The sequence below is a fragment of the Pteronotus mesoamericanus genome, unplaced genomic scaffold (assembly GCF_021234165.1).
Source record: "Pteronotus mesoamericanus isolate MK-2021 breed Mesoamerican mustached bat unplaced genomic scaffold, CSHL_Meso_final contig_75, whole genome shotgun sequence".
NCBI lineage: Eukaryota > Metazoa > Chordata > Mammalia > Chiroptera > Mormoopidae > Pteronotus > Pteronotus mesoamericanus.
Window position 1 is genome coordinate 6,683,894 of NW_026555249.1, and position 19,760 is coordinate 6,703,653.

The following is a 19,760-nucleotide window of genomic DNA, read 5'->3' on the forward strand; positions in this document are numbered from 1 at the left end:
CATTTTTCAGAAGTGAGATAATGTGTCATATCTTTCTAATGCCAGAAGCACTATCAGTCAGGGCCAGTTAGCGGAAGAGTGAGCAGTCATGACATTTACCAGTCATGTGCATCCCCTCCAAAGGGCAAAAATGCTCTGTGCTATGTTTCCATTGGGTTCCAACGGCCATTGCTCGTGAGGGGCAGTGAGTCTCATCCTCTTAATTCTTCCCTAAAAAGAGTAAAGAAGCATCTCAGCAGAGTGGAAATGGCCCTCGAGTGACCTGATTATCCAGGGGACAGGCTCCATGTTGTCCACATGTTAGCAGTGAGCCAAATTGCTACAGGCCCCGCTTCACCTGTAAAAGAAAACACTCCAACCAGGTGTGTTTCACAGGTTTCTGCTAGATCTAGGTTCTGATATACTCCAGTCTGCAACAAACTTTACTGAGAATTTGGAAGCTGCTACATACATAGGATACCGATGGCAATTACTTTCAGAAGCATGAACCACCATCTAGGAGATAGTTGTTATGGTTTGTTTTCTCCAATCCTTGTCTCATAAGGAAAGTTATCTTGTAAAATCTTTATCCCAGTTGTTTATACCTGTTGCTTTATGGTAACACACGTGCGCGCACATACACACACGCACGCACGCACACACACACTCAGCCTGGTAACCTTACTCAGTAATGCTTAAAATAATTTTACTATTGAGCAGCCAAGGCAGTTACTCATCAGCATCAGAGAGCAATGATGCTCAGTTCTGTCCTCCACCTGTCACTTAGAAATGAAAACATACCTTCTTCACTCTTAGGGGTCACAGCTCTCAACCATGTGGCTATCAAGTGTAAATGCTTTTAATTTTTATCAGATGTGCTCACACTTCTTAGATATATATTGTGTATATTTCTGAGCTCTGAATGTGGTTATTGAAAAAATTCTTCAGCTATTAAAAAAAATAGAGCTATCAGATTCCTTTGAACTTCATTTTCCTAGCATTTTTTTCCTCTCCCATTCTTGATGAGGTTACTCTGGGTACCCTTTTAGCAGGTGGTGCACTTATTTTGGTACACTGGTCATGGCTTGCTCTCGGTCTACATGTGGAGCCCCTCTTCCTCTGCCCCTAGCACGCAAACACCATCAAGCACTAATTAATGAGGTAATGCCTGCTCTCTGGGCACTCACAAACACAATGTGCTGGAGTTGAATTCAAGGGTGTCTTTTGAAAGAAAGCAACTCATACTATTTCTAAAATTTTTAGTGTATGAATATTTTGGTGTTCCTAAATAATGTAACAACAGGTTAAATATTCATTTTTTCCATGTTCAATCTTTGTTGCAAGCTGTAAACAAGATCCTTCCAGTAATAAAGTGATATTGTACATATTTATAAAACCTCTGGCCTTAAAAATGGCCTTTAATTAGGGCCAAAATTATAACCCCCATTACAGCTTAAATTCATGTCCTAGATGATTTCACTTTAGTAGGCATAAGATATGGAGTTACGTGTGACTGGCTCTATTGCAGAGGTATTATTTACAATAGATAAGATATGGAAATAACCTAAATGTCCATCAATGCATGATTTAATTAAGAAAATACACACTGGAATATTATTTAGCCATAAAAGAACACTGACATCTTGCCATTTGCAACAGCATGGATAGACTTTGAAGGCATTATGTTTATGTTAAGTGAAATAAATCAGGCAGGAAAAGGTGAATACCATGTGATCTCACTTATATGTGGATTCTAAAAAAACCCAAACAACCCCTCCACTGAACAAATAAAAAATCCCTGAGCTCGTGGATATAGCATGGTGACTATAATTAATAATATAATATTGCATATTTTAAAGTAGCTAGGAGAGTGGATCTGTATGGTTCTCATTACAAAAAAAATAAAATGTTAAATTATGAATATTCAGAGGACTCAGGTAGCATTCCCAAGGGCCTACAGCTAGAGAGTGTCCTGAGCCAGAGTTCAGTGTCCGGGGCCTGTCCACGGTGCACTGTGGTCCCTGCCTACTGCTGCTTATACTAAATTTGTATGTACTTGTATAAGTTGATTCATTTCATAATGTGCCCTGGTTCCAAATAAATGTGTTATTCTTTTTTCTTTAAATTGAGATTTAATTGACATATAACATAACATTATATTCATTTCAGGTGTATAACAATGATTTGTTACTTGTATGTATTGCAAAACGGTCCCCACAATAGTCCACTTAACATGTCACCATACATAATTTAACATTTTATTTTTTTTGTAATGAGAACCATACAGATCCACTCTCCTAGCTACTTTAAAATATGCAATATTATATTATTAATTATAGTCACCATGCTATATCCACGAGCTCAGGGATTTTTTATTTGTTCAGTGGAGGGGTTGTTTGGGTTTTTTTAGAATCCACATATAAGTGAGATCACATGGTATTCACCTTTTCCTGCCTGATTTATTTCACTTAACATAAACATAATGCCTTCAAAGTCTATCCATGCTGTTGCAAATGGCAAGATGTCAGTGTTCTTTTATGGCTAAATAATATTCCAGTGTGTATTTTCTTAATTAAATCATGCATTGATGGACATTTAGGTTATTTCCATATCTTATCTATTGTAAATAATGCTGAAGAAAACATTACAGTGCATATATCTTTTCATATCACTGTTTTTGTTTTCTGTGGGTAAGTCTCCAGAAGTTCAATTTTTGGATCATATGGTAGTTCTATTTTTATCGGGTTGGACTAAAAGTTCATTTAGGGTTTTGGGTTTTTTGTGTGTTTTTTTAATGTTCAAATACATTTGTCTCCACCTTCCTGCCACCACTTTCCCCTGCCCCCCTCCCCCACCTCCCTCCCTCAATCCTTTCCCACTTTCAGCTTTGTCCATGGGTCCTTTATACATGTTCCTTGACTTGACCCTTCCTTTCCCTTCCCTCCTACCCACTCCTCTTGATTCTGTTGGTTTCTTTTTTTCTTTCAGTGCTGCTGGTTATATTCTAACAGTCATATATTACAGGGTTTTTTTCAGGAATATAACCAAATTCTGGTTCTTAATTAGAATAACATACAGGGTCCAGCACAAATAACACCCCTTTTATTACAAAATGTTTTATTACAAAATCATAAGTATGTAATTCTGTAACATAATGATATAACACTCAAGCACACCGTATGACCTTTTAAGTGAAATGTTCAAATTAAAACTATAAATTATTACACCCATATTATTATCCTACCAACCACACTCAAGCAGGTGTTACTTCTGCTGGACCCTGCATATCTCTTGACATAATCTTGCTTATGTAGTAAAATATGTTCTAATATAAATATAACCATATTTAAGGAACTATCTTCTTGTTTAGCTTTGTCTAAAATGTGTGACTATTAGCTCTATAACAAGCATGTGTTTTGATTCTAATGTACATTTATTTATTTATGCCCTGCCTTTTTATAAATAGATTTGAGAAGCAAGTAGAATTTTTAAATATGCAGACTGAATTGTCTAACTTAGGCATATAATATTTTAACTTTGTGTATATATCTAATAAGCAAACGGTGTTAATCTAATAATATCTTCAGTGGGGATAACCCTCTTCATTTTTCCACTTTCAGTGTAGAAAAGTTAACTGAGGTTGCTCGCTATCACATTGAAACATCTACAAAAATCCAGAATGAACTCTATTTAGACCAGGAAGACTTCTTCATTAATGGTGATATAAAAGTCTTTCCAGATCCCCCTCCTCCAATACGCCCTCTGCCTGTGGAGAAGGAAGAAAATGGCACCCTGACCATTGAGCAGCTTGACAGTTTCCGAGATCAGTTCTTAGAAATAGCACCTAAAGGTAAGGAAAACAATTATTATGAAAAGAGGCCCCAGAAATGTTAAGATTCAGCAGGAGGGCAATCACCAGCCCACAAATAAAATCAGCCCTCGGGGATGGCAGGGCCCTGAAGTGAGCCCTTGCCTTCCAGTTTATTTTGTACTCGCTTCCTACAACCGAGATCTGACTTAAACAAACAGGAGAAGAACGTGGGCGATCCTCGTTCCTGGGAACGCTCCTCCCCCGCCTCCCATCCCCCCCGACCAGCAAGCTGGTCAATACGAGCAGGAGTGCATCTGGCAATGAGAGGCAGCCTTTGTGCGTGCTTCTAAATTAAGTTTCGTATTGGGATTAGGAGTTTGTGGAAGTGGATTTTGAAAATTATCAACCACTTTTAATCCCTTTCAGTAGGGGCCATAGTAGTCATGATGATAAACATAATACATTCTTGGATCCAACCCCAGAACCAGAGTTTATAATTCAGCTAAAAGTTTAAAAATAAATAGTAAAAATCAGCTATAACTTGACATGTGTATGCCTTAGAAGAGAACTCTAGAGACCCTTGGGACTAAAAGAGGTCAACTGATACATTTATCTTATTTTCAGGGTAAGACAGAATGCGACAGCTTTCAAGTATGGTAGAAAGAGGAAGGAAGGGGGAGAAAGACAGGGAAGAAGGGATGTAGAGAAGGAGGAAGACAGTCATATTTTTAACAAAGTAGATGTAAAAGGAAAACCACTTGCCCTGGGGACTTCGAGTAAAATTTGAAAAGGCAAGCAAAAACAGAAGAAAATCTGAGCATCTATTTAAGCTCTTCCTGGAACAGAATGTGAACTTTACAGAAGTGCTCAAGAATGCAAAGCTAAGGAGAATCCATGGGCAGTGAGGTTGGTCAGGGAAAATTTTGTGGGACAACACTTTGGAGGGAAGAACTGAAAGAGGTAAAGAGGGATTTGATGGCAAGGACACAGAGGACGTTTAAAGTTAGGGCATGGCTACCAGGAAACATACAGATGTGAGGCATGAGTTCTGTGTTCCAGGAAAGGTCAGGACCCTGCTCTGCTTCTCCTTCCCCATCCACATAATCTGCAGGTAAAAGATGGGGAGGCACCTCTGTCGGGAAACCACCTCCACCCACCCAGGCTGGGGATGTAACCCAGGTTTAAGAGTGTCATTTGCCAATAGTGCAGAAGTTCCAAGGTTATATATAGTCCTGTGAGGCTTGGGGATCTTGATGGTTCAAAATGAGTTATGGTCTATGGGCAAGCAGTCTAAACCCTTTTCTGTGTCATTAACTCAACTGTAGTCAGGACATAAATGGCAAGAACTAAAGCTTAAGGAGTTTTCGGCTGAGTATTAGCCAATCTACTTGAAAATTAAAAGTCTACATTAAAATAGTTCTTATGAAATAAAATGTAAAATTGAAAAGGTATCATATCTTGTAATCCTTATATTCAACATTTCTCTCCTGGTCAAATTCTTGTGCTTGTGATGATTCTAAATCTCCTTTGGTAAAGGTATAATTAGACATAAAATACCATTTCTTGATATGATTGTTCCAAATATGCTGGGAAAAAAATGACTTTGTGTGTAATAATCATACAAGGTCATGCAAAATACAGTGAAACAACTTGTGCTAGCTTTTTTTTTTTGCTATGTAGTGAAAATTCATACTTTAGAACCTTAAAAGCAGCTTAAATAAGAGGCAACCACTGAACCAGAAAGACATTTGTTCCATCTGTTATCTCAAAAATCATTCCCACAGGCATCCTCTCAGCAGAAAAGACATTTAGAGAGTCTTTTTTGAATTATAACAATAGTCAATCCTGGCATAGCATCAGAAAGTATGTGTTAAACCCCATGCTAGCATTTCCATGTTAATTCACTCCTTACCCATGGCTGGATGGGTAAGAAGACTCATCCATGGGTAAGAAGAGTCAGGCAGCTCTTTTCAAATCTACCTCTTGTCAAATGCCTGCAGTATGATCTTGGGCAAGTTATTTAACCTCTCTATTTCACTATCTTCATCTGTAAAATGGAGTAACTAATGGAGTTGTTATGAGCATTAAAGTAACAATATACATAAAGGGCTTAGAAAATGTCTGGTACATAAAATGTACAATTCAAGTGTAATATAAGCCATTACTACATGGTTCCATAAAAACAGTAATATATTACTAGAAAATATATAGCATTATACAATATTGCTGCAAACTATTCTAATACTTATCCAAAATGTTCACTCAGCATCCTGAAGGCACATGTACCCTAATAGCACTTACAGTATTACCCCAGAACACTTCCAGAAAAAAATATATCACCTGGTAGAATTAAACAGTCCCATACTTCCCAAACGAAAACACTCATTTTGTAAGCCCTGGGTAGGTATGTCTTGTCTCCAAACATCAAGTGCCAAGTGCATCAGGAAGATGGCCCTTCTTCAAGGAAGCAATTTGGAGTCTGTAGAGATTAGAATACTTTAGCGATGTTCCTCTGTCCCCACTTAAACCGTGAGGACTCCTTTTTTCTTATAAGCATGCCAGTACTCCACACAATGCCTGTAGGGATGCAGTTAGTTCATAGCTATCTGGGCTTCTGTTGAGAAGCTATCTGGAGAGAATACAGTCCAGCAAATTCTGTGACCTCCTTCCCTCTTCAAGAGAGGCAGTATGTAGTTGTTCAAGGCCTGTAACATTTTTTGAAAAACTGACAAGGGGCTCTCCAACAGCCCCCTCTCGGGGACGCTTAGGATCAGTGACTGGTCTCAGAGACAGTGGGCACAGTTGCAGATCTCTAGGACATAGTGGCTACACTAGACCATTCAGCTACATGGTTTTTACAGAATTCAAAGGACAAAGTAGTTATTGCTATCTGTCTGGATCAGCATAGGGGTTACCTTGTAGGATCTGGACAGACACCTCCAGGAAGAGAAAGAAGCAGGAGCAGGGTATTACAGGCACAGGGGAAATGGGGTAGACATCGGTATTGGTGGCATGACATATTTAGGGAACAGCAAACAGCTGCTGGGGCAAGAGGCAGGAGGTGAAGACCACAAAGAGGTTGTGGTCAAGTTGCAAAGTCTCAAGTGGCTTACAAAGGACACGCAAGAGAGGGTTATGAAAGGTGTTTAGAGCCAAGGGATGGGGAGAATGGATTAGAGAGAGAAGGAGACTAAGAGAGAGCAGCAGATGCTACTCTAGCTACAAAGCCTCAGTAACTGAGAGGCAGGAGGAAGGGCACCAGGCTTGTTGTTTGTAAGGAGTAACTAGAAATTTCTGTGGCTTTTTCAAGGCTCGGTGTCTCTGAGAAAAATTATAAAATTATGGTATTATATATTTGCAGGTAATTAAGCCCCATATTTTGACTTGAAAAGTGATTAACATCGTCTCACATTTACCCAAACCAAGAAATAGGGAAAGATTTTTTAGAAAGATGTGATAAAAGGAGAATTGATGTTATTTATTAACAGAAGTATCTCGTCAGGTGGCAGAATCGAAGGATCATAGCAAGAAGGAGTGTGGGCCCACTATGCCCTATGACTCCCTCTGTGGGTGAACTCCTTCCGCCAGATCAGATTCATATCACGGAAATGCATTAGTAACTCTAGAAGCCTTTGGACCCGGTAAAACCGTGGGCAGAGGTTCAGGTGACTCTTCAGGAAGAAACATAATCTCAAGAAACCAGAGAATTTACGTAGGGCAAATGAATTTATGTGCTCAGAATTCAAGATAACACCTTCTGAAGAATCTGTCCACAAAACTAAAAATATTGAAGCCAACTAAGTCATTAGTGAAAGTTCAAGCCCTTTCCTTTAGCAGCAAGAGATTTCTTTTTTTCATTCATTCATTCACTCGTGTCTTCACCAACACTCATGTGTGCAGGACCAGCAGCCCCTGGTGCTGAGGGCCTCTGTGGGGACAAGTAAGCCAATGCGTAGGTGAGACACCCAAGGCAGCAGGTGTCAACTACAAGGAAGGGGACTCATTTTAAATGAAAAGAGTAATAGTTAGGATTTGGGGGGGGGGAGAAAGGGTCCTGTTTTAACAACAACAACTACAAAACAACTGAGTAACAGGCAAAATGGAAGTTAGATGCAAATAGGGTCAGAAAGGCAGAGGCAGATTGACTAATGTCAAAGGTTTTCAGTGAAAAGACATTAGAGATATGAGATCAAGAAAATCAATTAAGAAAGATTTCTTCTTAAATACCTACCAAGTGCTTGGCGCTCCTCCAGACATGGTAGACACACACATGAGGCAATTGTTCCTGTCAGAAAAGTTTAAAATCTAGTTGCGGAGTCAAAGCCAAGGACCCTAAGCAGTGAGATGAAATGATGCCCTGAAGGTGTGTCCACAGGGGGGATTTTAATGCAACACCACACACGCACACATTCCAGCTTCTCGCGGCACTACAAAGTGAGACAATAGAATGGCCAAGAGTGTCACCGACGTTATGGGAAGGAGATTGGTATATGTTCTACACTCTTTGCTTTCAGAGGGAAACAGGTATTGTAGGACTTGGTTTTGTGTAATTCTCATTTTTTCTCCTTCCATCCAGATAAGCACACAGTCCCCTCTCTGACAAATAACCAAATGTCACAATTTAGGCCTTTGGGGGAAAAGAGAACAGGAAGCATGAAGCGCAGCTGCTCTACAAACCGCTAGGGTGGGCCTCGCAGCCTGGCCCTTTCTGTACCAAGCTGGCTCTCCAGCTGCCAGAGGAGGTGGGCCTGGCGTGGAGGGAAGAGCCCTCGAGGGGAACCTTGCAGACACCCTGCTGTGCATGCCCTGTTGTGCTTTTATCTCACTTTGGGAAGGGAATAGCAGCAAAAACCACATCCCTGGAATGCACAGAGAAATGGACTCTAGAGTGGAGAAGACCATAGCCCCCTTTGCCCTTATGAGCAACCCATAATAAGGAAGTGGATAAACATGGGGGCTATGGGGTACGATGCCTGCGAGTGAACCCCGACTCTACCACTTATGAGCCCTGTAGCACTGGGCAAATTAATTAACCTCTCTGTGACCTAGGTTTTTTTACCCATAAAATGGTGATAATAGTAATCGGTCCATTTTATTCACCATAAAGTACGGACACTGTTGGGTAGGGATTTAATTACATAAACCATTGAAAACACTAAGCAGAATGCCTGGTAAGTCGTAAGCACTTGCTGTGAATTTTACCAGAAATTATTAGCAAATGTGGGGGAGCAGACATCAAACGAAACTGAGGGTCGACATTGGTGAGTACTTAAAGTAACAGTGTGGAGTTATTTTAAAGACAGGGATCCTCCATGCCATGGGAGTCAAGTCACCGAAAAGCAGAGAAAATCACATTCGCTTGACCATTACCTCCCAAAGAGGAACAACCAATTTTTGAAAATCTGGCTGAAAAAATACCCATGGCTTGTATATGATGAGATACCAAATCTTATGTTCTGTGGCCTGTGTCGCAAGCACGGAGTGAAGTCAAGGGGGAGTCAAGTGAGTCTCTCTTACGGCACTGACCACTTCAGCGCTGCATTTCTCAATGCGCATCATCTCAGTGAAGCGCACACCCAGGCTTCACTGATGGAAGCAGCGAAGGGTTCTCCAGTGAACAGAGCCTCCTCGAAGCTGACAGTGAGGACCCTGAGCAAAGTCACCCTTGCGAGAGTCGAGAACTTGTTCAGGTCATGCCATGCTATCGCCAAGGCTGGACGTCCCTTCAGAGATTTTATCTGGATGTGCAAGTTGGATGATATGAAGGGTGTTGATATTGGCCCCGTATTCAGAACTAACAAATCAGCAAGAACCTTTACATATTTTATTGCTGAAGTGGAACGGAGAAATCTGAGGGGCAAACTGGAGAAAAGTCCCTTTTTCTCTGTCATCAGCAATGGGCTCTCAGCTGGTTCAACAGAGGACACTGAACTCGTCTATGTGCAGTTTGCACACACAGGGAAAGTGCATTACCAACTTGCTGGGGTACAGACAGTGGAAAAGAAGGACCCTCTGTCTATCAAAATTGCCATTGAGAAAACTCTAGAGAGAAACCTTCAACTTAGACTGTCGGACCAAGACTGGGCGGAGAAACTGGTTGGCTTTGGAAGGGACGGTGCCCCTGGCTCAGAGGGAGAAAGCAGAGGCGTGGCCCTGCTGTTAAGAGAAATCCAGCCACGTGTGCTGACTGTGTATTGCTTCGCACATCACCTTGAACTGTTGTACAGGGTGGTGTTCCAGAGCATTCCCCTGTACAACGATGTCAGAGGCCTCCTTCACGGCGTCTACCACTTCTATCACAGGTCGCCTCTCCGTACGCGTTCTCTCATAGATGTTTTCAGGGGCCTGCACCTGCGCCCTGTCATGCCCACGCAGGCAGGAGACCAGAGGTGGCTTCAGGGACTACAGGCAGCCCTCCAGAACCTCCTCAAGGGATACCCCGCCATTGTCCAGCAACTGCGTTCAGTAAGTAACTTTGAGACACAACCCTATTTTAGTTTTTCAGAATAATAGAAAATATTTTTGTTGAGCAATTCAAAATAATAATGTCAAAGAAGGTAGACCACTATTTTATTCCCAACCTGTGTTACAGACAGGCGAAGGCAGAAGTGACGCCAGTCATCAGAAAGCCAAAGAACTTCTAGAGGTCCTTCTCCGGGCAGACATTGTTAAATTTGTTCATTTCCTGGTGGACGTCATTCGTGTGCTCAGCATTCTGTCCCATGTCAGCCGAAACAGAAATTCTTCAATTGCAGATGTATTTGCTACCTTAGAGTCAACACTGGAAATGCTCCACATGTATCAAATGAGGTGAGGAGCCAGGGATGAACTGAGGGACTTGGGAGATCATTTTTCAGGTGCCTTTTCACTGAAGGCCTTATTTGGGGGGATTTTGTTCCTCTCCAGACCAGGCCCCGAAGAACATAGGGTGGATTCAGTCACACGCTTTCATGGTAACTGCCTCAAAGAAAAGGGAAACATTTCTGATGTGAGAAACATGGTTTTAACACATCTCATCAAGAGGCTGCAAGCCTGCTTCAGAGATGCCAGCCAAGATGTGGTGAAGGCAACTGTGATTGGAAGCTTTAAACTGTGGCCCACAAAGAAGAATCAAGGTAACCTATATGCACTGACTCTGAGTTCTTCACATTTTTGTTTGTTTGTTTTGTTGTGTTTTAAATATACGTGACTATTCTTTTGTATACTGATGACAGATTTTGGAGAAAAAGAGGTGTCCATCCTGACCGCACATTATAAACCAGTCTTGGAAGCTGCCAATGTGCAAATTGATGCAGTGGCCACTGAGTGGAGCATGTTGAAATCAGAGATTTATGACAGGTAAGCATCAGTACACTAGTTGGCATTTATAAATATTGGGTAAAACTTGGGAGTCTCGATCTTTTACATTTTTCACTTTCCCTCCTAGATTTCAGAACATCCGCGAACTGACCTGGGATTTTGTGAATTCAGTTTGTTTACACAAGTATCCAAATATCCTGACTCTAGTGGACCTCGTGCTGACCCTCCCTGCAAGTTCAGTGGAGATGGGGCGGGGTTTCAGGCAGATGCAACTCACGAAGTCACAAACGCATGCCAAGGTGAAGGCTGAGAGCATGTCGGATCTCCTGACCGTTCAGCTGAGTTCTCCAGACATTAACAACTTCGAACCCAGAAAAGCTATCCATTTGTGGAGTACAAGAACATCATCTTCAACCAGTGACACAAGATCTAATTCAGATTGCTCATCAAACTCAGAAAGCCATTATGAAAGTGATTAGTAATATGACAGATGCTGACTTCATCATTGATCATAGCAGGAACAAGCAAAAAAAAAAAAAAATTCCAAAAGCCTGAAAGTTAAAGGTAAAACCGTCACCAGTCTTCACATCAAGCACAAATGCCATTTGGTATCTTCCAGACATACAAAGCAAAACTCCAAAAATGGGTTTTCCAGTAACTTTCTAATTCTACTTTTACATGCACATGTTCTTTCACAGTCTTTGGGTTAGAAGTATATATTTCTAAGAAATTGTGTTATTTTGATGTCATCTTTCTGAGAGTTATATGTAAAGACCATATCACTATATGCCTTATTCAAGTAACAGGTCAAATATTAAAACAGTTTTTGCATTTCACACTAATGCTCCCAGGTAAACAACTCCTATGTAACTGAAAATATTGTTTTACAACACTTCACTTGTACCATGGTTATTAGAGACAATGGAAATATTTTACAAATTGACCAGAATTTTTAAATACTTTCAGCCTCTTCATGGTTTCAAAAGAGTTTGTTTATGGTTTCACATTGAGGAACATGAATGATTTATTTCTAATTTATCTGAAAATTCTACTACGTGGGGAAGTATTCTCATTTCTATAAAACTGAAGACTCAAGTTCGATTAAAAAAAAAAAAAAGGTAAAGGATTTATATGTGAACAACCTTCTGCATGGCCAGTCTTATCAAAGAAAGAAACATTCTGCTCTTACTACCCAGAAAATTACCTTCCAAGTCTCAAAATTGTATATTTGGTTTGGCTTAAACCACTAAAATTTTTAAAGGATTATTGCATGTTCCTAAAGGTTAGAGAAAATGACAAAGTTTATTTTGGGTTTTTATAAATGCTAAAAATTTAGATGTAAAAAGAATTATTTGAGATGATACATCTATGTTTTTCACTTTCTGTATTTCTAAACAAAGAAGAATAACCCTATATTCTGGACCTGAAAGATACTCGATACACATAGGAGTCTCTTCTGGCTCAAGGTACCTCTGCTCTGAGAGTTAGACATTTTTAAAGCAGATTCATTTATTTTGCTTTCCTATTTCTGTTTAAATACATGTGCATGCAATTTGAAATGAGAAACAGGCTAAGCAGATATCTCTGTTGGACAAGGTAAAATACATTAGTATGTAAGTAAAACATTTAAAGGTTAGTAATCTTTTATAGAATACTTTGGAATAGTGAGCCAATTGTGTGATTAAATTAACTTCCAATCCAATAATTAAACAATTCAAATCTCCCTACATCTATAAAAACAAATATATTCTGATCTAAAGAGTAAAATGAGGATAAATGTGTTACCTTGATCACTCTAGTAATTTTCATGCTTTTGAGACACCTTTATCTTATGTTTACCAAAATATTTTAGTCTTGTGCCCTACTGTATAATAGGAAATCTTACAGTATTTTTTAAAATTCAACTGACTCTGAGTAAAAGGTCAAAAAAGACTCTAAACTAAAATATGAAGTCTCAGTAATTTGCCCAATCTATAATAACTTATTACTCAGCTAAAAAAGACATTTTGATATAGCTGAGAAAAAATAATGAAAGGGCATCAGGAAATTGATTATTGTTTTCATATTTTCCAAATGTCTTCTGCTTCCCTAAGGATTACTCTTTTAAATAATATTAATAACATGATTCCCTGTCATGTAATTGAAAGATAGTTTTCATTGTATTATAGGCATAATAGGAAATAAAGCATTCACTGACATTCTTCTTGACTTGGTAACCCTGAACCTCGGGACAAACAACCTTCCTAGTAGTTGGATGCACCTCACTCGACCTGAAGTAAGTGTCAATTTTGTTTGGGTTTCAAAGCTTTGAGAATTTTTATTCGATCAGTAAGTCAATAGTTTTAGAATAACCAGTACTTGCGCAGTAGCTGACATTTAGTGGTCAACCAATAAAAATGGAATGATGGAACAAATGACCTTTAACTTAAGACGCATGCTCAGTATTTGAAGAATGAGTGAGGATGCTTTCAATCCATGGAACATTGCAGAGGCCGTGAGGCTCAACCCAGGGGTTTGTGTCTATTGTTGCCTGATGGACTGATCCTAGTAGTAAAAGCAGAAGATTCTGGCAGTTCTTGCTTTTCATCATACCCTGTTTCGTTAAGAATGTTTCAGAAAACAAAATGGTTAAAGGGTATTTCCCTACGGGCGGGGCTGTGGAGCCCTTGCACAACCACCGCTGTCTCTTATCCCTCCTCCCCTGTTGACAAGGTGCAAAGTCAACTAGAGACACATGTGTCAATTCATTGTGCGAGCAGTGAGCGCACACAAGTGTCAAAGAGGCAAAAGTGAAATGCATTCTAGGGGCTTCCTGGTGTAGAGTGGCTGGTAGAACTAGAGGGAACATAAGTCACAACCAGCTCTAATCTCCCATCTGAAATCCTGCTTTCTTCATCTGAATCTCTTGCTGAGAAACGTGAGCAACGGAGCTTCTAGACAGAGTCCTGCAAACATTCTAATGGCATTTCCTGTTTTCTCCCAGCTGCAGGAGCTAACGGCTTTACTAACAGTGAATTCGGATTTCGTGGACTGGCGGAAGTTCTTGCTAGTGGCCTCGCTGCCTTGGCCCATCCCCCTGGAGGAGGAGCTCCTTGAGACCCTGAGGAGGTTCAAGGCTGTGGATAAGGAGCAATCGGGCAACATCACCTTCAAGCAGTACACACAGGTTGCTAACAACACCTCGGGGCCCTACTACCAGACTGTTTTTGGCCTAAGAAGTAAATAGAGTGTAGCTGGTGACCTTTACTGAAGCAATCCTGGTAGAGAACAGATTCCAGACTGCAGAGGACCGAGGAAACGATGAGGTCTTTAGGGAGTGAAGATAAGAAAAGCCAACTCACTTTTGAGAAGTTTGAGTAAGGAAGGAGTGAGCGTGAAATCCCCTCACTAGGAAGGGCCTGCATTGCTGATTTTGTGTCTATTAATTGAAAGCATCCTCTTGCCCACCGTTTTACATTGCTGGTAGACACAAAAGACGGACGCATGTATGAAACAGGGTGATACCCTCTAGGTGCCCCTATCTCGAAGGTAGGCCACCTCTGAAAGATCATGCCCCTCCTGCATCTCTTTCCTTCCGTAAGTACTGGATGGAGTGCTTATCAACAGCCCTGAGGTCCTCAGGCTCACACAGCTGAGCCAGAGGAAATAGCATTTACATGTTAAGAAAAGATGCTCAGCTGATTAGGCTCTGATTTATCTCCCAAGAGGGGCAATTTATGAATTTTATCACTTTCCTAAACTTACAACTTTTAAAGATGATTTTGTTTAAAAACAAAAACAGCAAAGCAAAACTTACTCTATTTTTATCATTGGCTTGAGGCTTTAAACAGTGGGCATTGTGTATTTACCAGCCTCCACTATTAACAGTATGTGCCAATTAACACAGGATATCGATTTAAACATCCTTTTTCACAAACACGAAACAAAGGGTGTTAGTGTTTTTTTACCAAACTGCTGAACCAAAACCAGAAAGTTCCTTTACCAAAGGTGTGACTTTCTTAGAGAAAGCTGGCTGCTGCATTTAAAAGAGGCTCAGAAACACTTCCTTGGGCACTGCCTGTGTTTTGGGAGCAGGTGATTTCTGAGCTCTGCCCTCTCCTCTTTCCCGCAGTTCCCCGCACTTCCCACTCCTCGGGACCACAGGACCAGGAGGGCATTTGGAGAGGCGCACTTGGCCATCCCGCATCATGATTTTCACAGATTCCCAACACTCATGAGCTCACCAAAAAGAAAAAAAGTCATTTTATAGAAAACGTCAAAAGAGCTCCTAGGGCAACATTTTCTAAGATTTATTGAAAATGCCACATTAGAACAGTAAAATAGTATAACTGCATTGCCGAGATAAAGTTTTCTGGGAGAAAAAGGCTCTTTACTCTTTTTATTTTGTCTTTTTTCTTTCTTTCTTACTTTTTTTTTTTTTTTTTGACTAATTGCAAGTTCACCACAACAGCCACATAAGAGTGGGCTGATTTCCCCAGCTTCTAAAATGGAATGAGATGCAAGGTCTGTGAAGTCAGCCTGTCTGCATGCTTCATCTAAGCCACGCGAGCATAGAAGCCCACGTGCCCCGCTCCCATCCCTTCTGCAGCTGCTGTAGGCTGCCTCTGTGCTGCGTGCATGTTTAGTCACACTCAAGGAGGATTCTTTGATGTTCAACTCTCGACTCATCTTCTATCGGTGAAAATGCAGCTTATCATAGGCTCAATGAGTCAGATGTTCTAGGATTCAAACAGTGCAGTGCTCATTTTCTAAGGAAGAGAAAAAATTCTTTGGCCATATTTCAGCAAGAGCCTCCTAAGGACATTTCCATATTTTCAGGAGAAATTGCCTAACTACCCAATGAGGCAGGATGTGGTGGAATGAGCCTTGCTTTATCAATTTAAACCCTACTGTACTGGTTCAGGTTTACCATTTCATACTGTAAAACTTTTCATGGATGTCTTTTTAAAAACCTTTAAGTTGTTTTCCAATTCGGTTATTTTTTTCCTTTTTAATGTGGCCCCCCGCATGTGAAACAGTTTGAAACAATTTTCTAGTTTATGAAATAAAATAAACTTTTAAAAAACTGATGTGAAAGAGCCATTGGCTTTAAGAATCAGGGAAGATTTCTGTGCATTGAAACTTCTGGAATTGAGAGTGGTTGAGCGCTGGAGGGAAGGGTAAAAATCCTGTCTCTGTTTCTTTCTTTTCCTCTGGCTTCTTTTATCATTACCTCTCTATTCCTGGTTTCCAGCAATTTGATTATTATGTTCCTCGGTGTAGTTTTTTCTGCTTGGGCTTCACTGAGCCTCTTGCAACTGTAGGTTTTTAGGTTTTTAGGTTTTGTTTAATTTGGAAATTTTTCAGGATATTTTTTTCCAAATACTTTTTCTGTATCTTCTGCCTTCTCAAAATCCAGTCATATGTTTATTGTCCTACAGGTCACTGATGCTTAGCTCATTTTCTCCAGGCTTTTTTTTTCTCTTTACTTTATTTTATATTCAATTCTATTTCTCCATCTTCAAGTTCGCTGATTATTTCCTTTGCAGAGCTGAATCTGCTATTAACATCACCCAGCGTATTTTTCACTTCAGGTATGCATTTTTTATCCCTAGGAGTTCAAGTTGGCTTAATTTAACATCTTTCATTTCTTTCTCATTGTGTGCATGTTTTCCCTTCATGTTCTTGAACAAGGTAATATATTCAGAATAGCTAAGTAAATATAACCTTTTCTGTTCATTCTATCATCTGTGTTCACTTCTATTGATTGCTGTTTCTCTCAGCTATGGGTCATATTTTTTTGGCTTTTTTTGCATGCTTAGTAACTTTATATTGGATGCCAGATATTGTGAGTTTTATATTGTTGGGTGCCCAGTTGTGTATATTTTAAATATTGTCAGACATGCAGTGATGTTATTTGGAATCAGTTTTATTATTTCAAGGTTACATTAAGGTTTGTAAGGATGTGTCAAAAATCATTAGACTATATGTGCGAGGGTTAATTTCGGGGCTCTCTGTTCTATTCCATTGGTCTCTATGTCTATCTGTATGTCAGTATCACACTGTTTTAATAACGGTAGCTTTGTAGTAAGTTTTGAAATAAGGAACCGTGAGTCCCTCAGCTTTGTTCATTTTTTTCAGGATTGTTTTGCCTATTTGGTGTCTCTTAAAATTCCATATGAGTATTAGGATGGGGTTTTTTATTTCTGCAAAAAATGTCTTTGGGATTTTGATAGGAGTTGCACTGACTCTGCAGATCACTTTGGGTACTATCTGCATGTGAACATTGTTGTCTTCCATTCCAGAAACACAGAAGGTCTTTCCATTTAGTTAAGTCTATTTTACTTTCTGTAAGCAATGTTTTCTACCTTTTACTGTACAAGTTTCTCACTTCTTTGGTTAAGTTAATACCTAAGTATTTTATTCTTTTTGGCGCTATTGCAAATGTAAATGTTTTCCTAATTTCCTTTTTTAGATTATTCATTGTTAGTCTACAGAAATGACACTAATTTTTATGTGTTGATTTTGTATCTTGTCTCTTTGCTGAATTCATTTGTTATTTATATTAGTTGAAAAAAAGAAAAATTGGTTTGTAAGTGTGGGTCCGGAGCAGCCTTTAGTGTTGGGCTAATCTGGCCCAATCCCCATGGCAGTATCTACCCAGTGCCTTACATATCAGGAGGCCCTCTCACTCTGCCTGGGGGCAGCGTGAGCTCTCCCCAGCCCTGTGTGTGTCTCGGGAATTGGTCAGCCTACTCCGTTACTGTGGTTCTTTCCCCAACTTCTGGTATTTTACACACACATATCCACAGATTGGCTCTTCACTGAGATGTTAGGAGATCCCTCTGCAGATCTCAAGGCCTTTCTGTCTTCTCCCTTCTCCCTTCTCCCATCTCCCTTCTCTCTTCTCTCTCTCTCATATTATGCCCTGAAAGTTCTACCCATCTTGGCCTCCTTCAACTCCCAAATCTGTCTCATCAACTCAGCCAGACTGCCAGGCGCCACCTGGATACCTCTCCTAGCACTGTTGCCCAGAAATTCCCTCCAGGCTGGAGCAGTAGAGTGCATTCCCTTCTGCTTTCCTTCTGTCAGCAACTACTGCACTGTGTTGTCTGTTGTCTGATGTCTGAAAACACATGAATCAGATATGTTGTCCATTTTTCTTGTTAGTGAAGGCAGGAAGGTAATTCTGACTTCTGTTACTCTTTTACCTTCTAAGACATAGATCTTACCTGTTCTCCTCACCTTTCTATTCTCTCAGAAAGTGGTACCTACCCTCCAGATTAGTCACTGGGCCGAGGTCCCCTCCTGATCAGTGCAAAAGCACTTACATCCAAAGCTGAGGCCCACACTGGAACTTTAGCTGCTTCTGAGTCTTCTTCCTCATAGGCTTTCACATAGCCAGCATCTCCCAGCCCAGCATTCCTTCGTTCCAAATGAAAATAAAACTCAGTCCTCATTTCTGGGGGCTGTATCACCTTGCCAGCTACCCAATGTCACTGTGGCCTTCTTTCAAATCACAGGTGATTCTTAGAAGGAAAGAAGGCATAGACCAGTAACCAGAGTCAGGTTCAGTGAGCTGGCAGCTCATGGAGTAACAGTGCTCAGAGTAGGTTGTCACTATGGAAGATGGTAAGGGAGTGAGAACTGGCATGGGAGTGACCATGTAGATGAAGTGCTTACTATGCATAAAAATTAAGCTTAATAAGATATACTCTTTGAACCCCAGGAATTTAATAACTGATTTTCAACAGCAGACACAAATGACAACACCCAACGGGATGAACTAAATGCCAAGTGAGGGGAATGAACAAGTCAAATTAATGTTCATAGCAGAGATCAAGGAGGGCCTCCTGGCAGAGGTGTGATCTGAACCAGGACTGTATAGTTTACATGAGTGGACAGAAAGTCACCTCACGCAGGAGGGTGATGTGAACGGAAGAGTGAGAGTAGGAAATGGCCTGAGCAGAAGCTGACATGACGAGATTAAAATTTTGAGACGACTCCATGGTACAAAGGTTCCATGGTACAAACTAAAACAAATAAAAGGACAACTGGAAACAAACACAGCTCTGAGGTGACTGGGGTGGCCTGCAATGAAGTAATGAGGCTCTTCACCAGTGTGGCAGTGTGGGAACAAAGCGGGACAGAGCCGAATGAGGCATTGCCAAAGGGGAATCGAGGGATTTCATAATTGGTGTTAGATAGGGACTGAGAAAAAGCGATGTCACTAAAAAGCAGGCCTTTGAGCTCTTGAGTCGGTCAGTCAGTCACTCAACAAAGATTTTCCAACAACAACAATGTGCACCAGCACCACCCTCAGCTCTGAGGACAGACAGCAAGACAGACAGATATGTGGCATGAGAGTCGCTGTCATGGGTGCAGGCCTCTCCAAAATACTGCCATGCAGGGGAAACCTAGGGCAGTGACCTCGAAACTTCATCCCATGTTCCAAGTTCAAATACCACTAGCATGCCAAATACGTGGATTTTCATTAATACATTTTATGTGTGTACTACTGCATCAATACATTATATATTGGGTTGGCCAAAGAGTCTGTTTAGTTTTTTCTGTAAAATAAAAGACACGTTTTTCATTTTCACCAATAACTTTACTGATTTGGATATTTTGAGTATGTTGGCTGCCTCCCACTATTGGCTTCTAGTGGATAGAGGCCAGGGGTGCTGCTAAA

General features: G+C 40.5%; 1 protein-coding gene across 1 annotated transcript in view; it reads left to right on the forward strand.

Annotated features, from left to right (window-relative positions):
* SPEF2 (sperm flagellar 2) overlaps positions 1-19,760 on the forward strand; it is a 142,323-nt gene that overhangs the window by 105,045 nt on the left and 17,518 nt on the right. Inside the window, exons 30-32 of the mRNA XM_054584011.1 lie at positions 3,600-3,829; positions 13,258-13,364; positions 14,073-14,255. Of these exons, the coding sequence (XP_054439986.1) occupies positions 3,600-3,829; positions 13,258-13,364; positions 14,073-14,255 (520 nt within the window). The remainder of the gene's footprint in view (positions 1-3,599; positions 3,830-13,257; positions 13,365-14,072; positions 14,256-19,760) is intronic.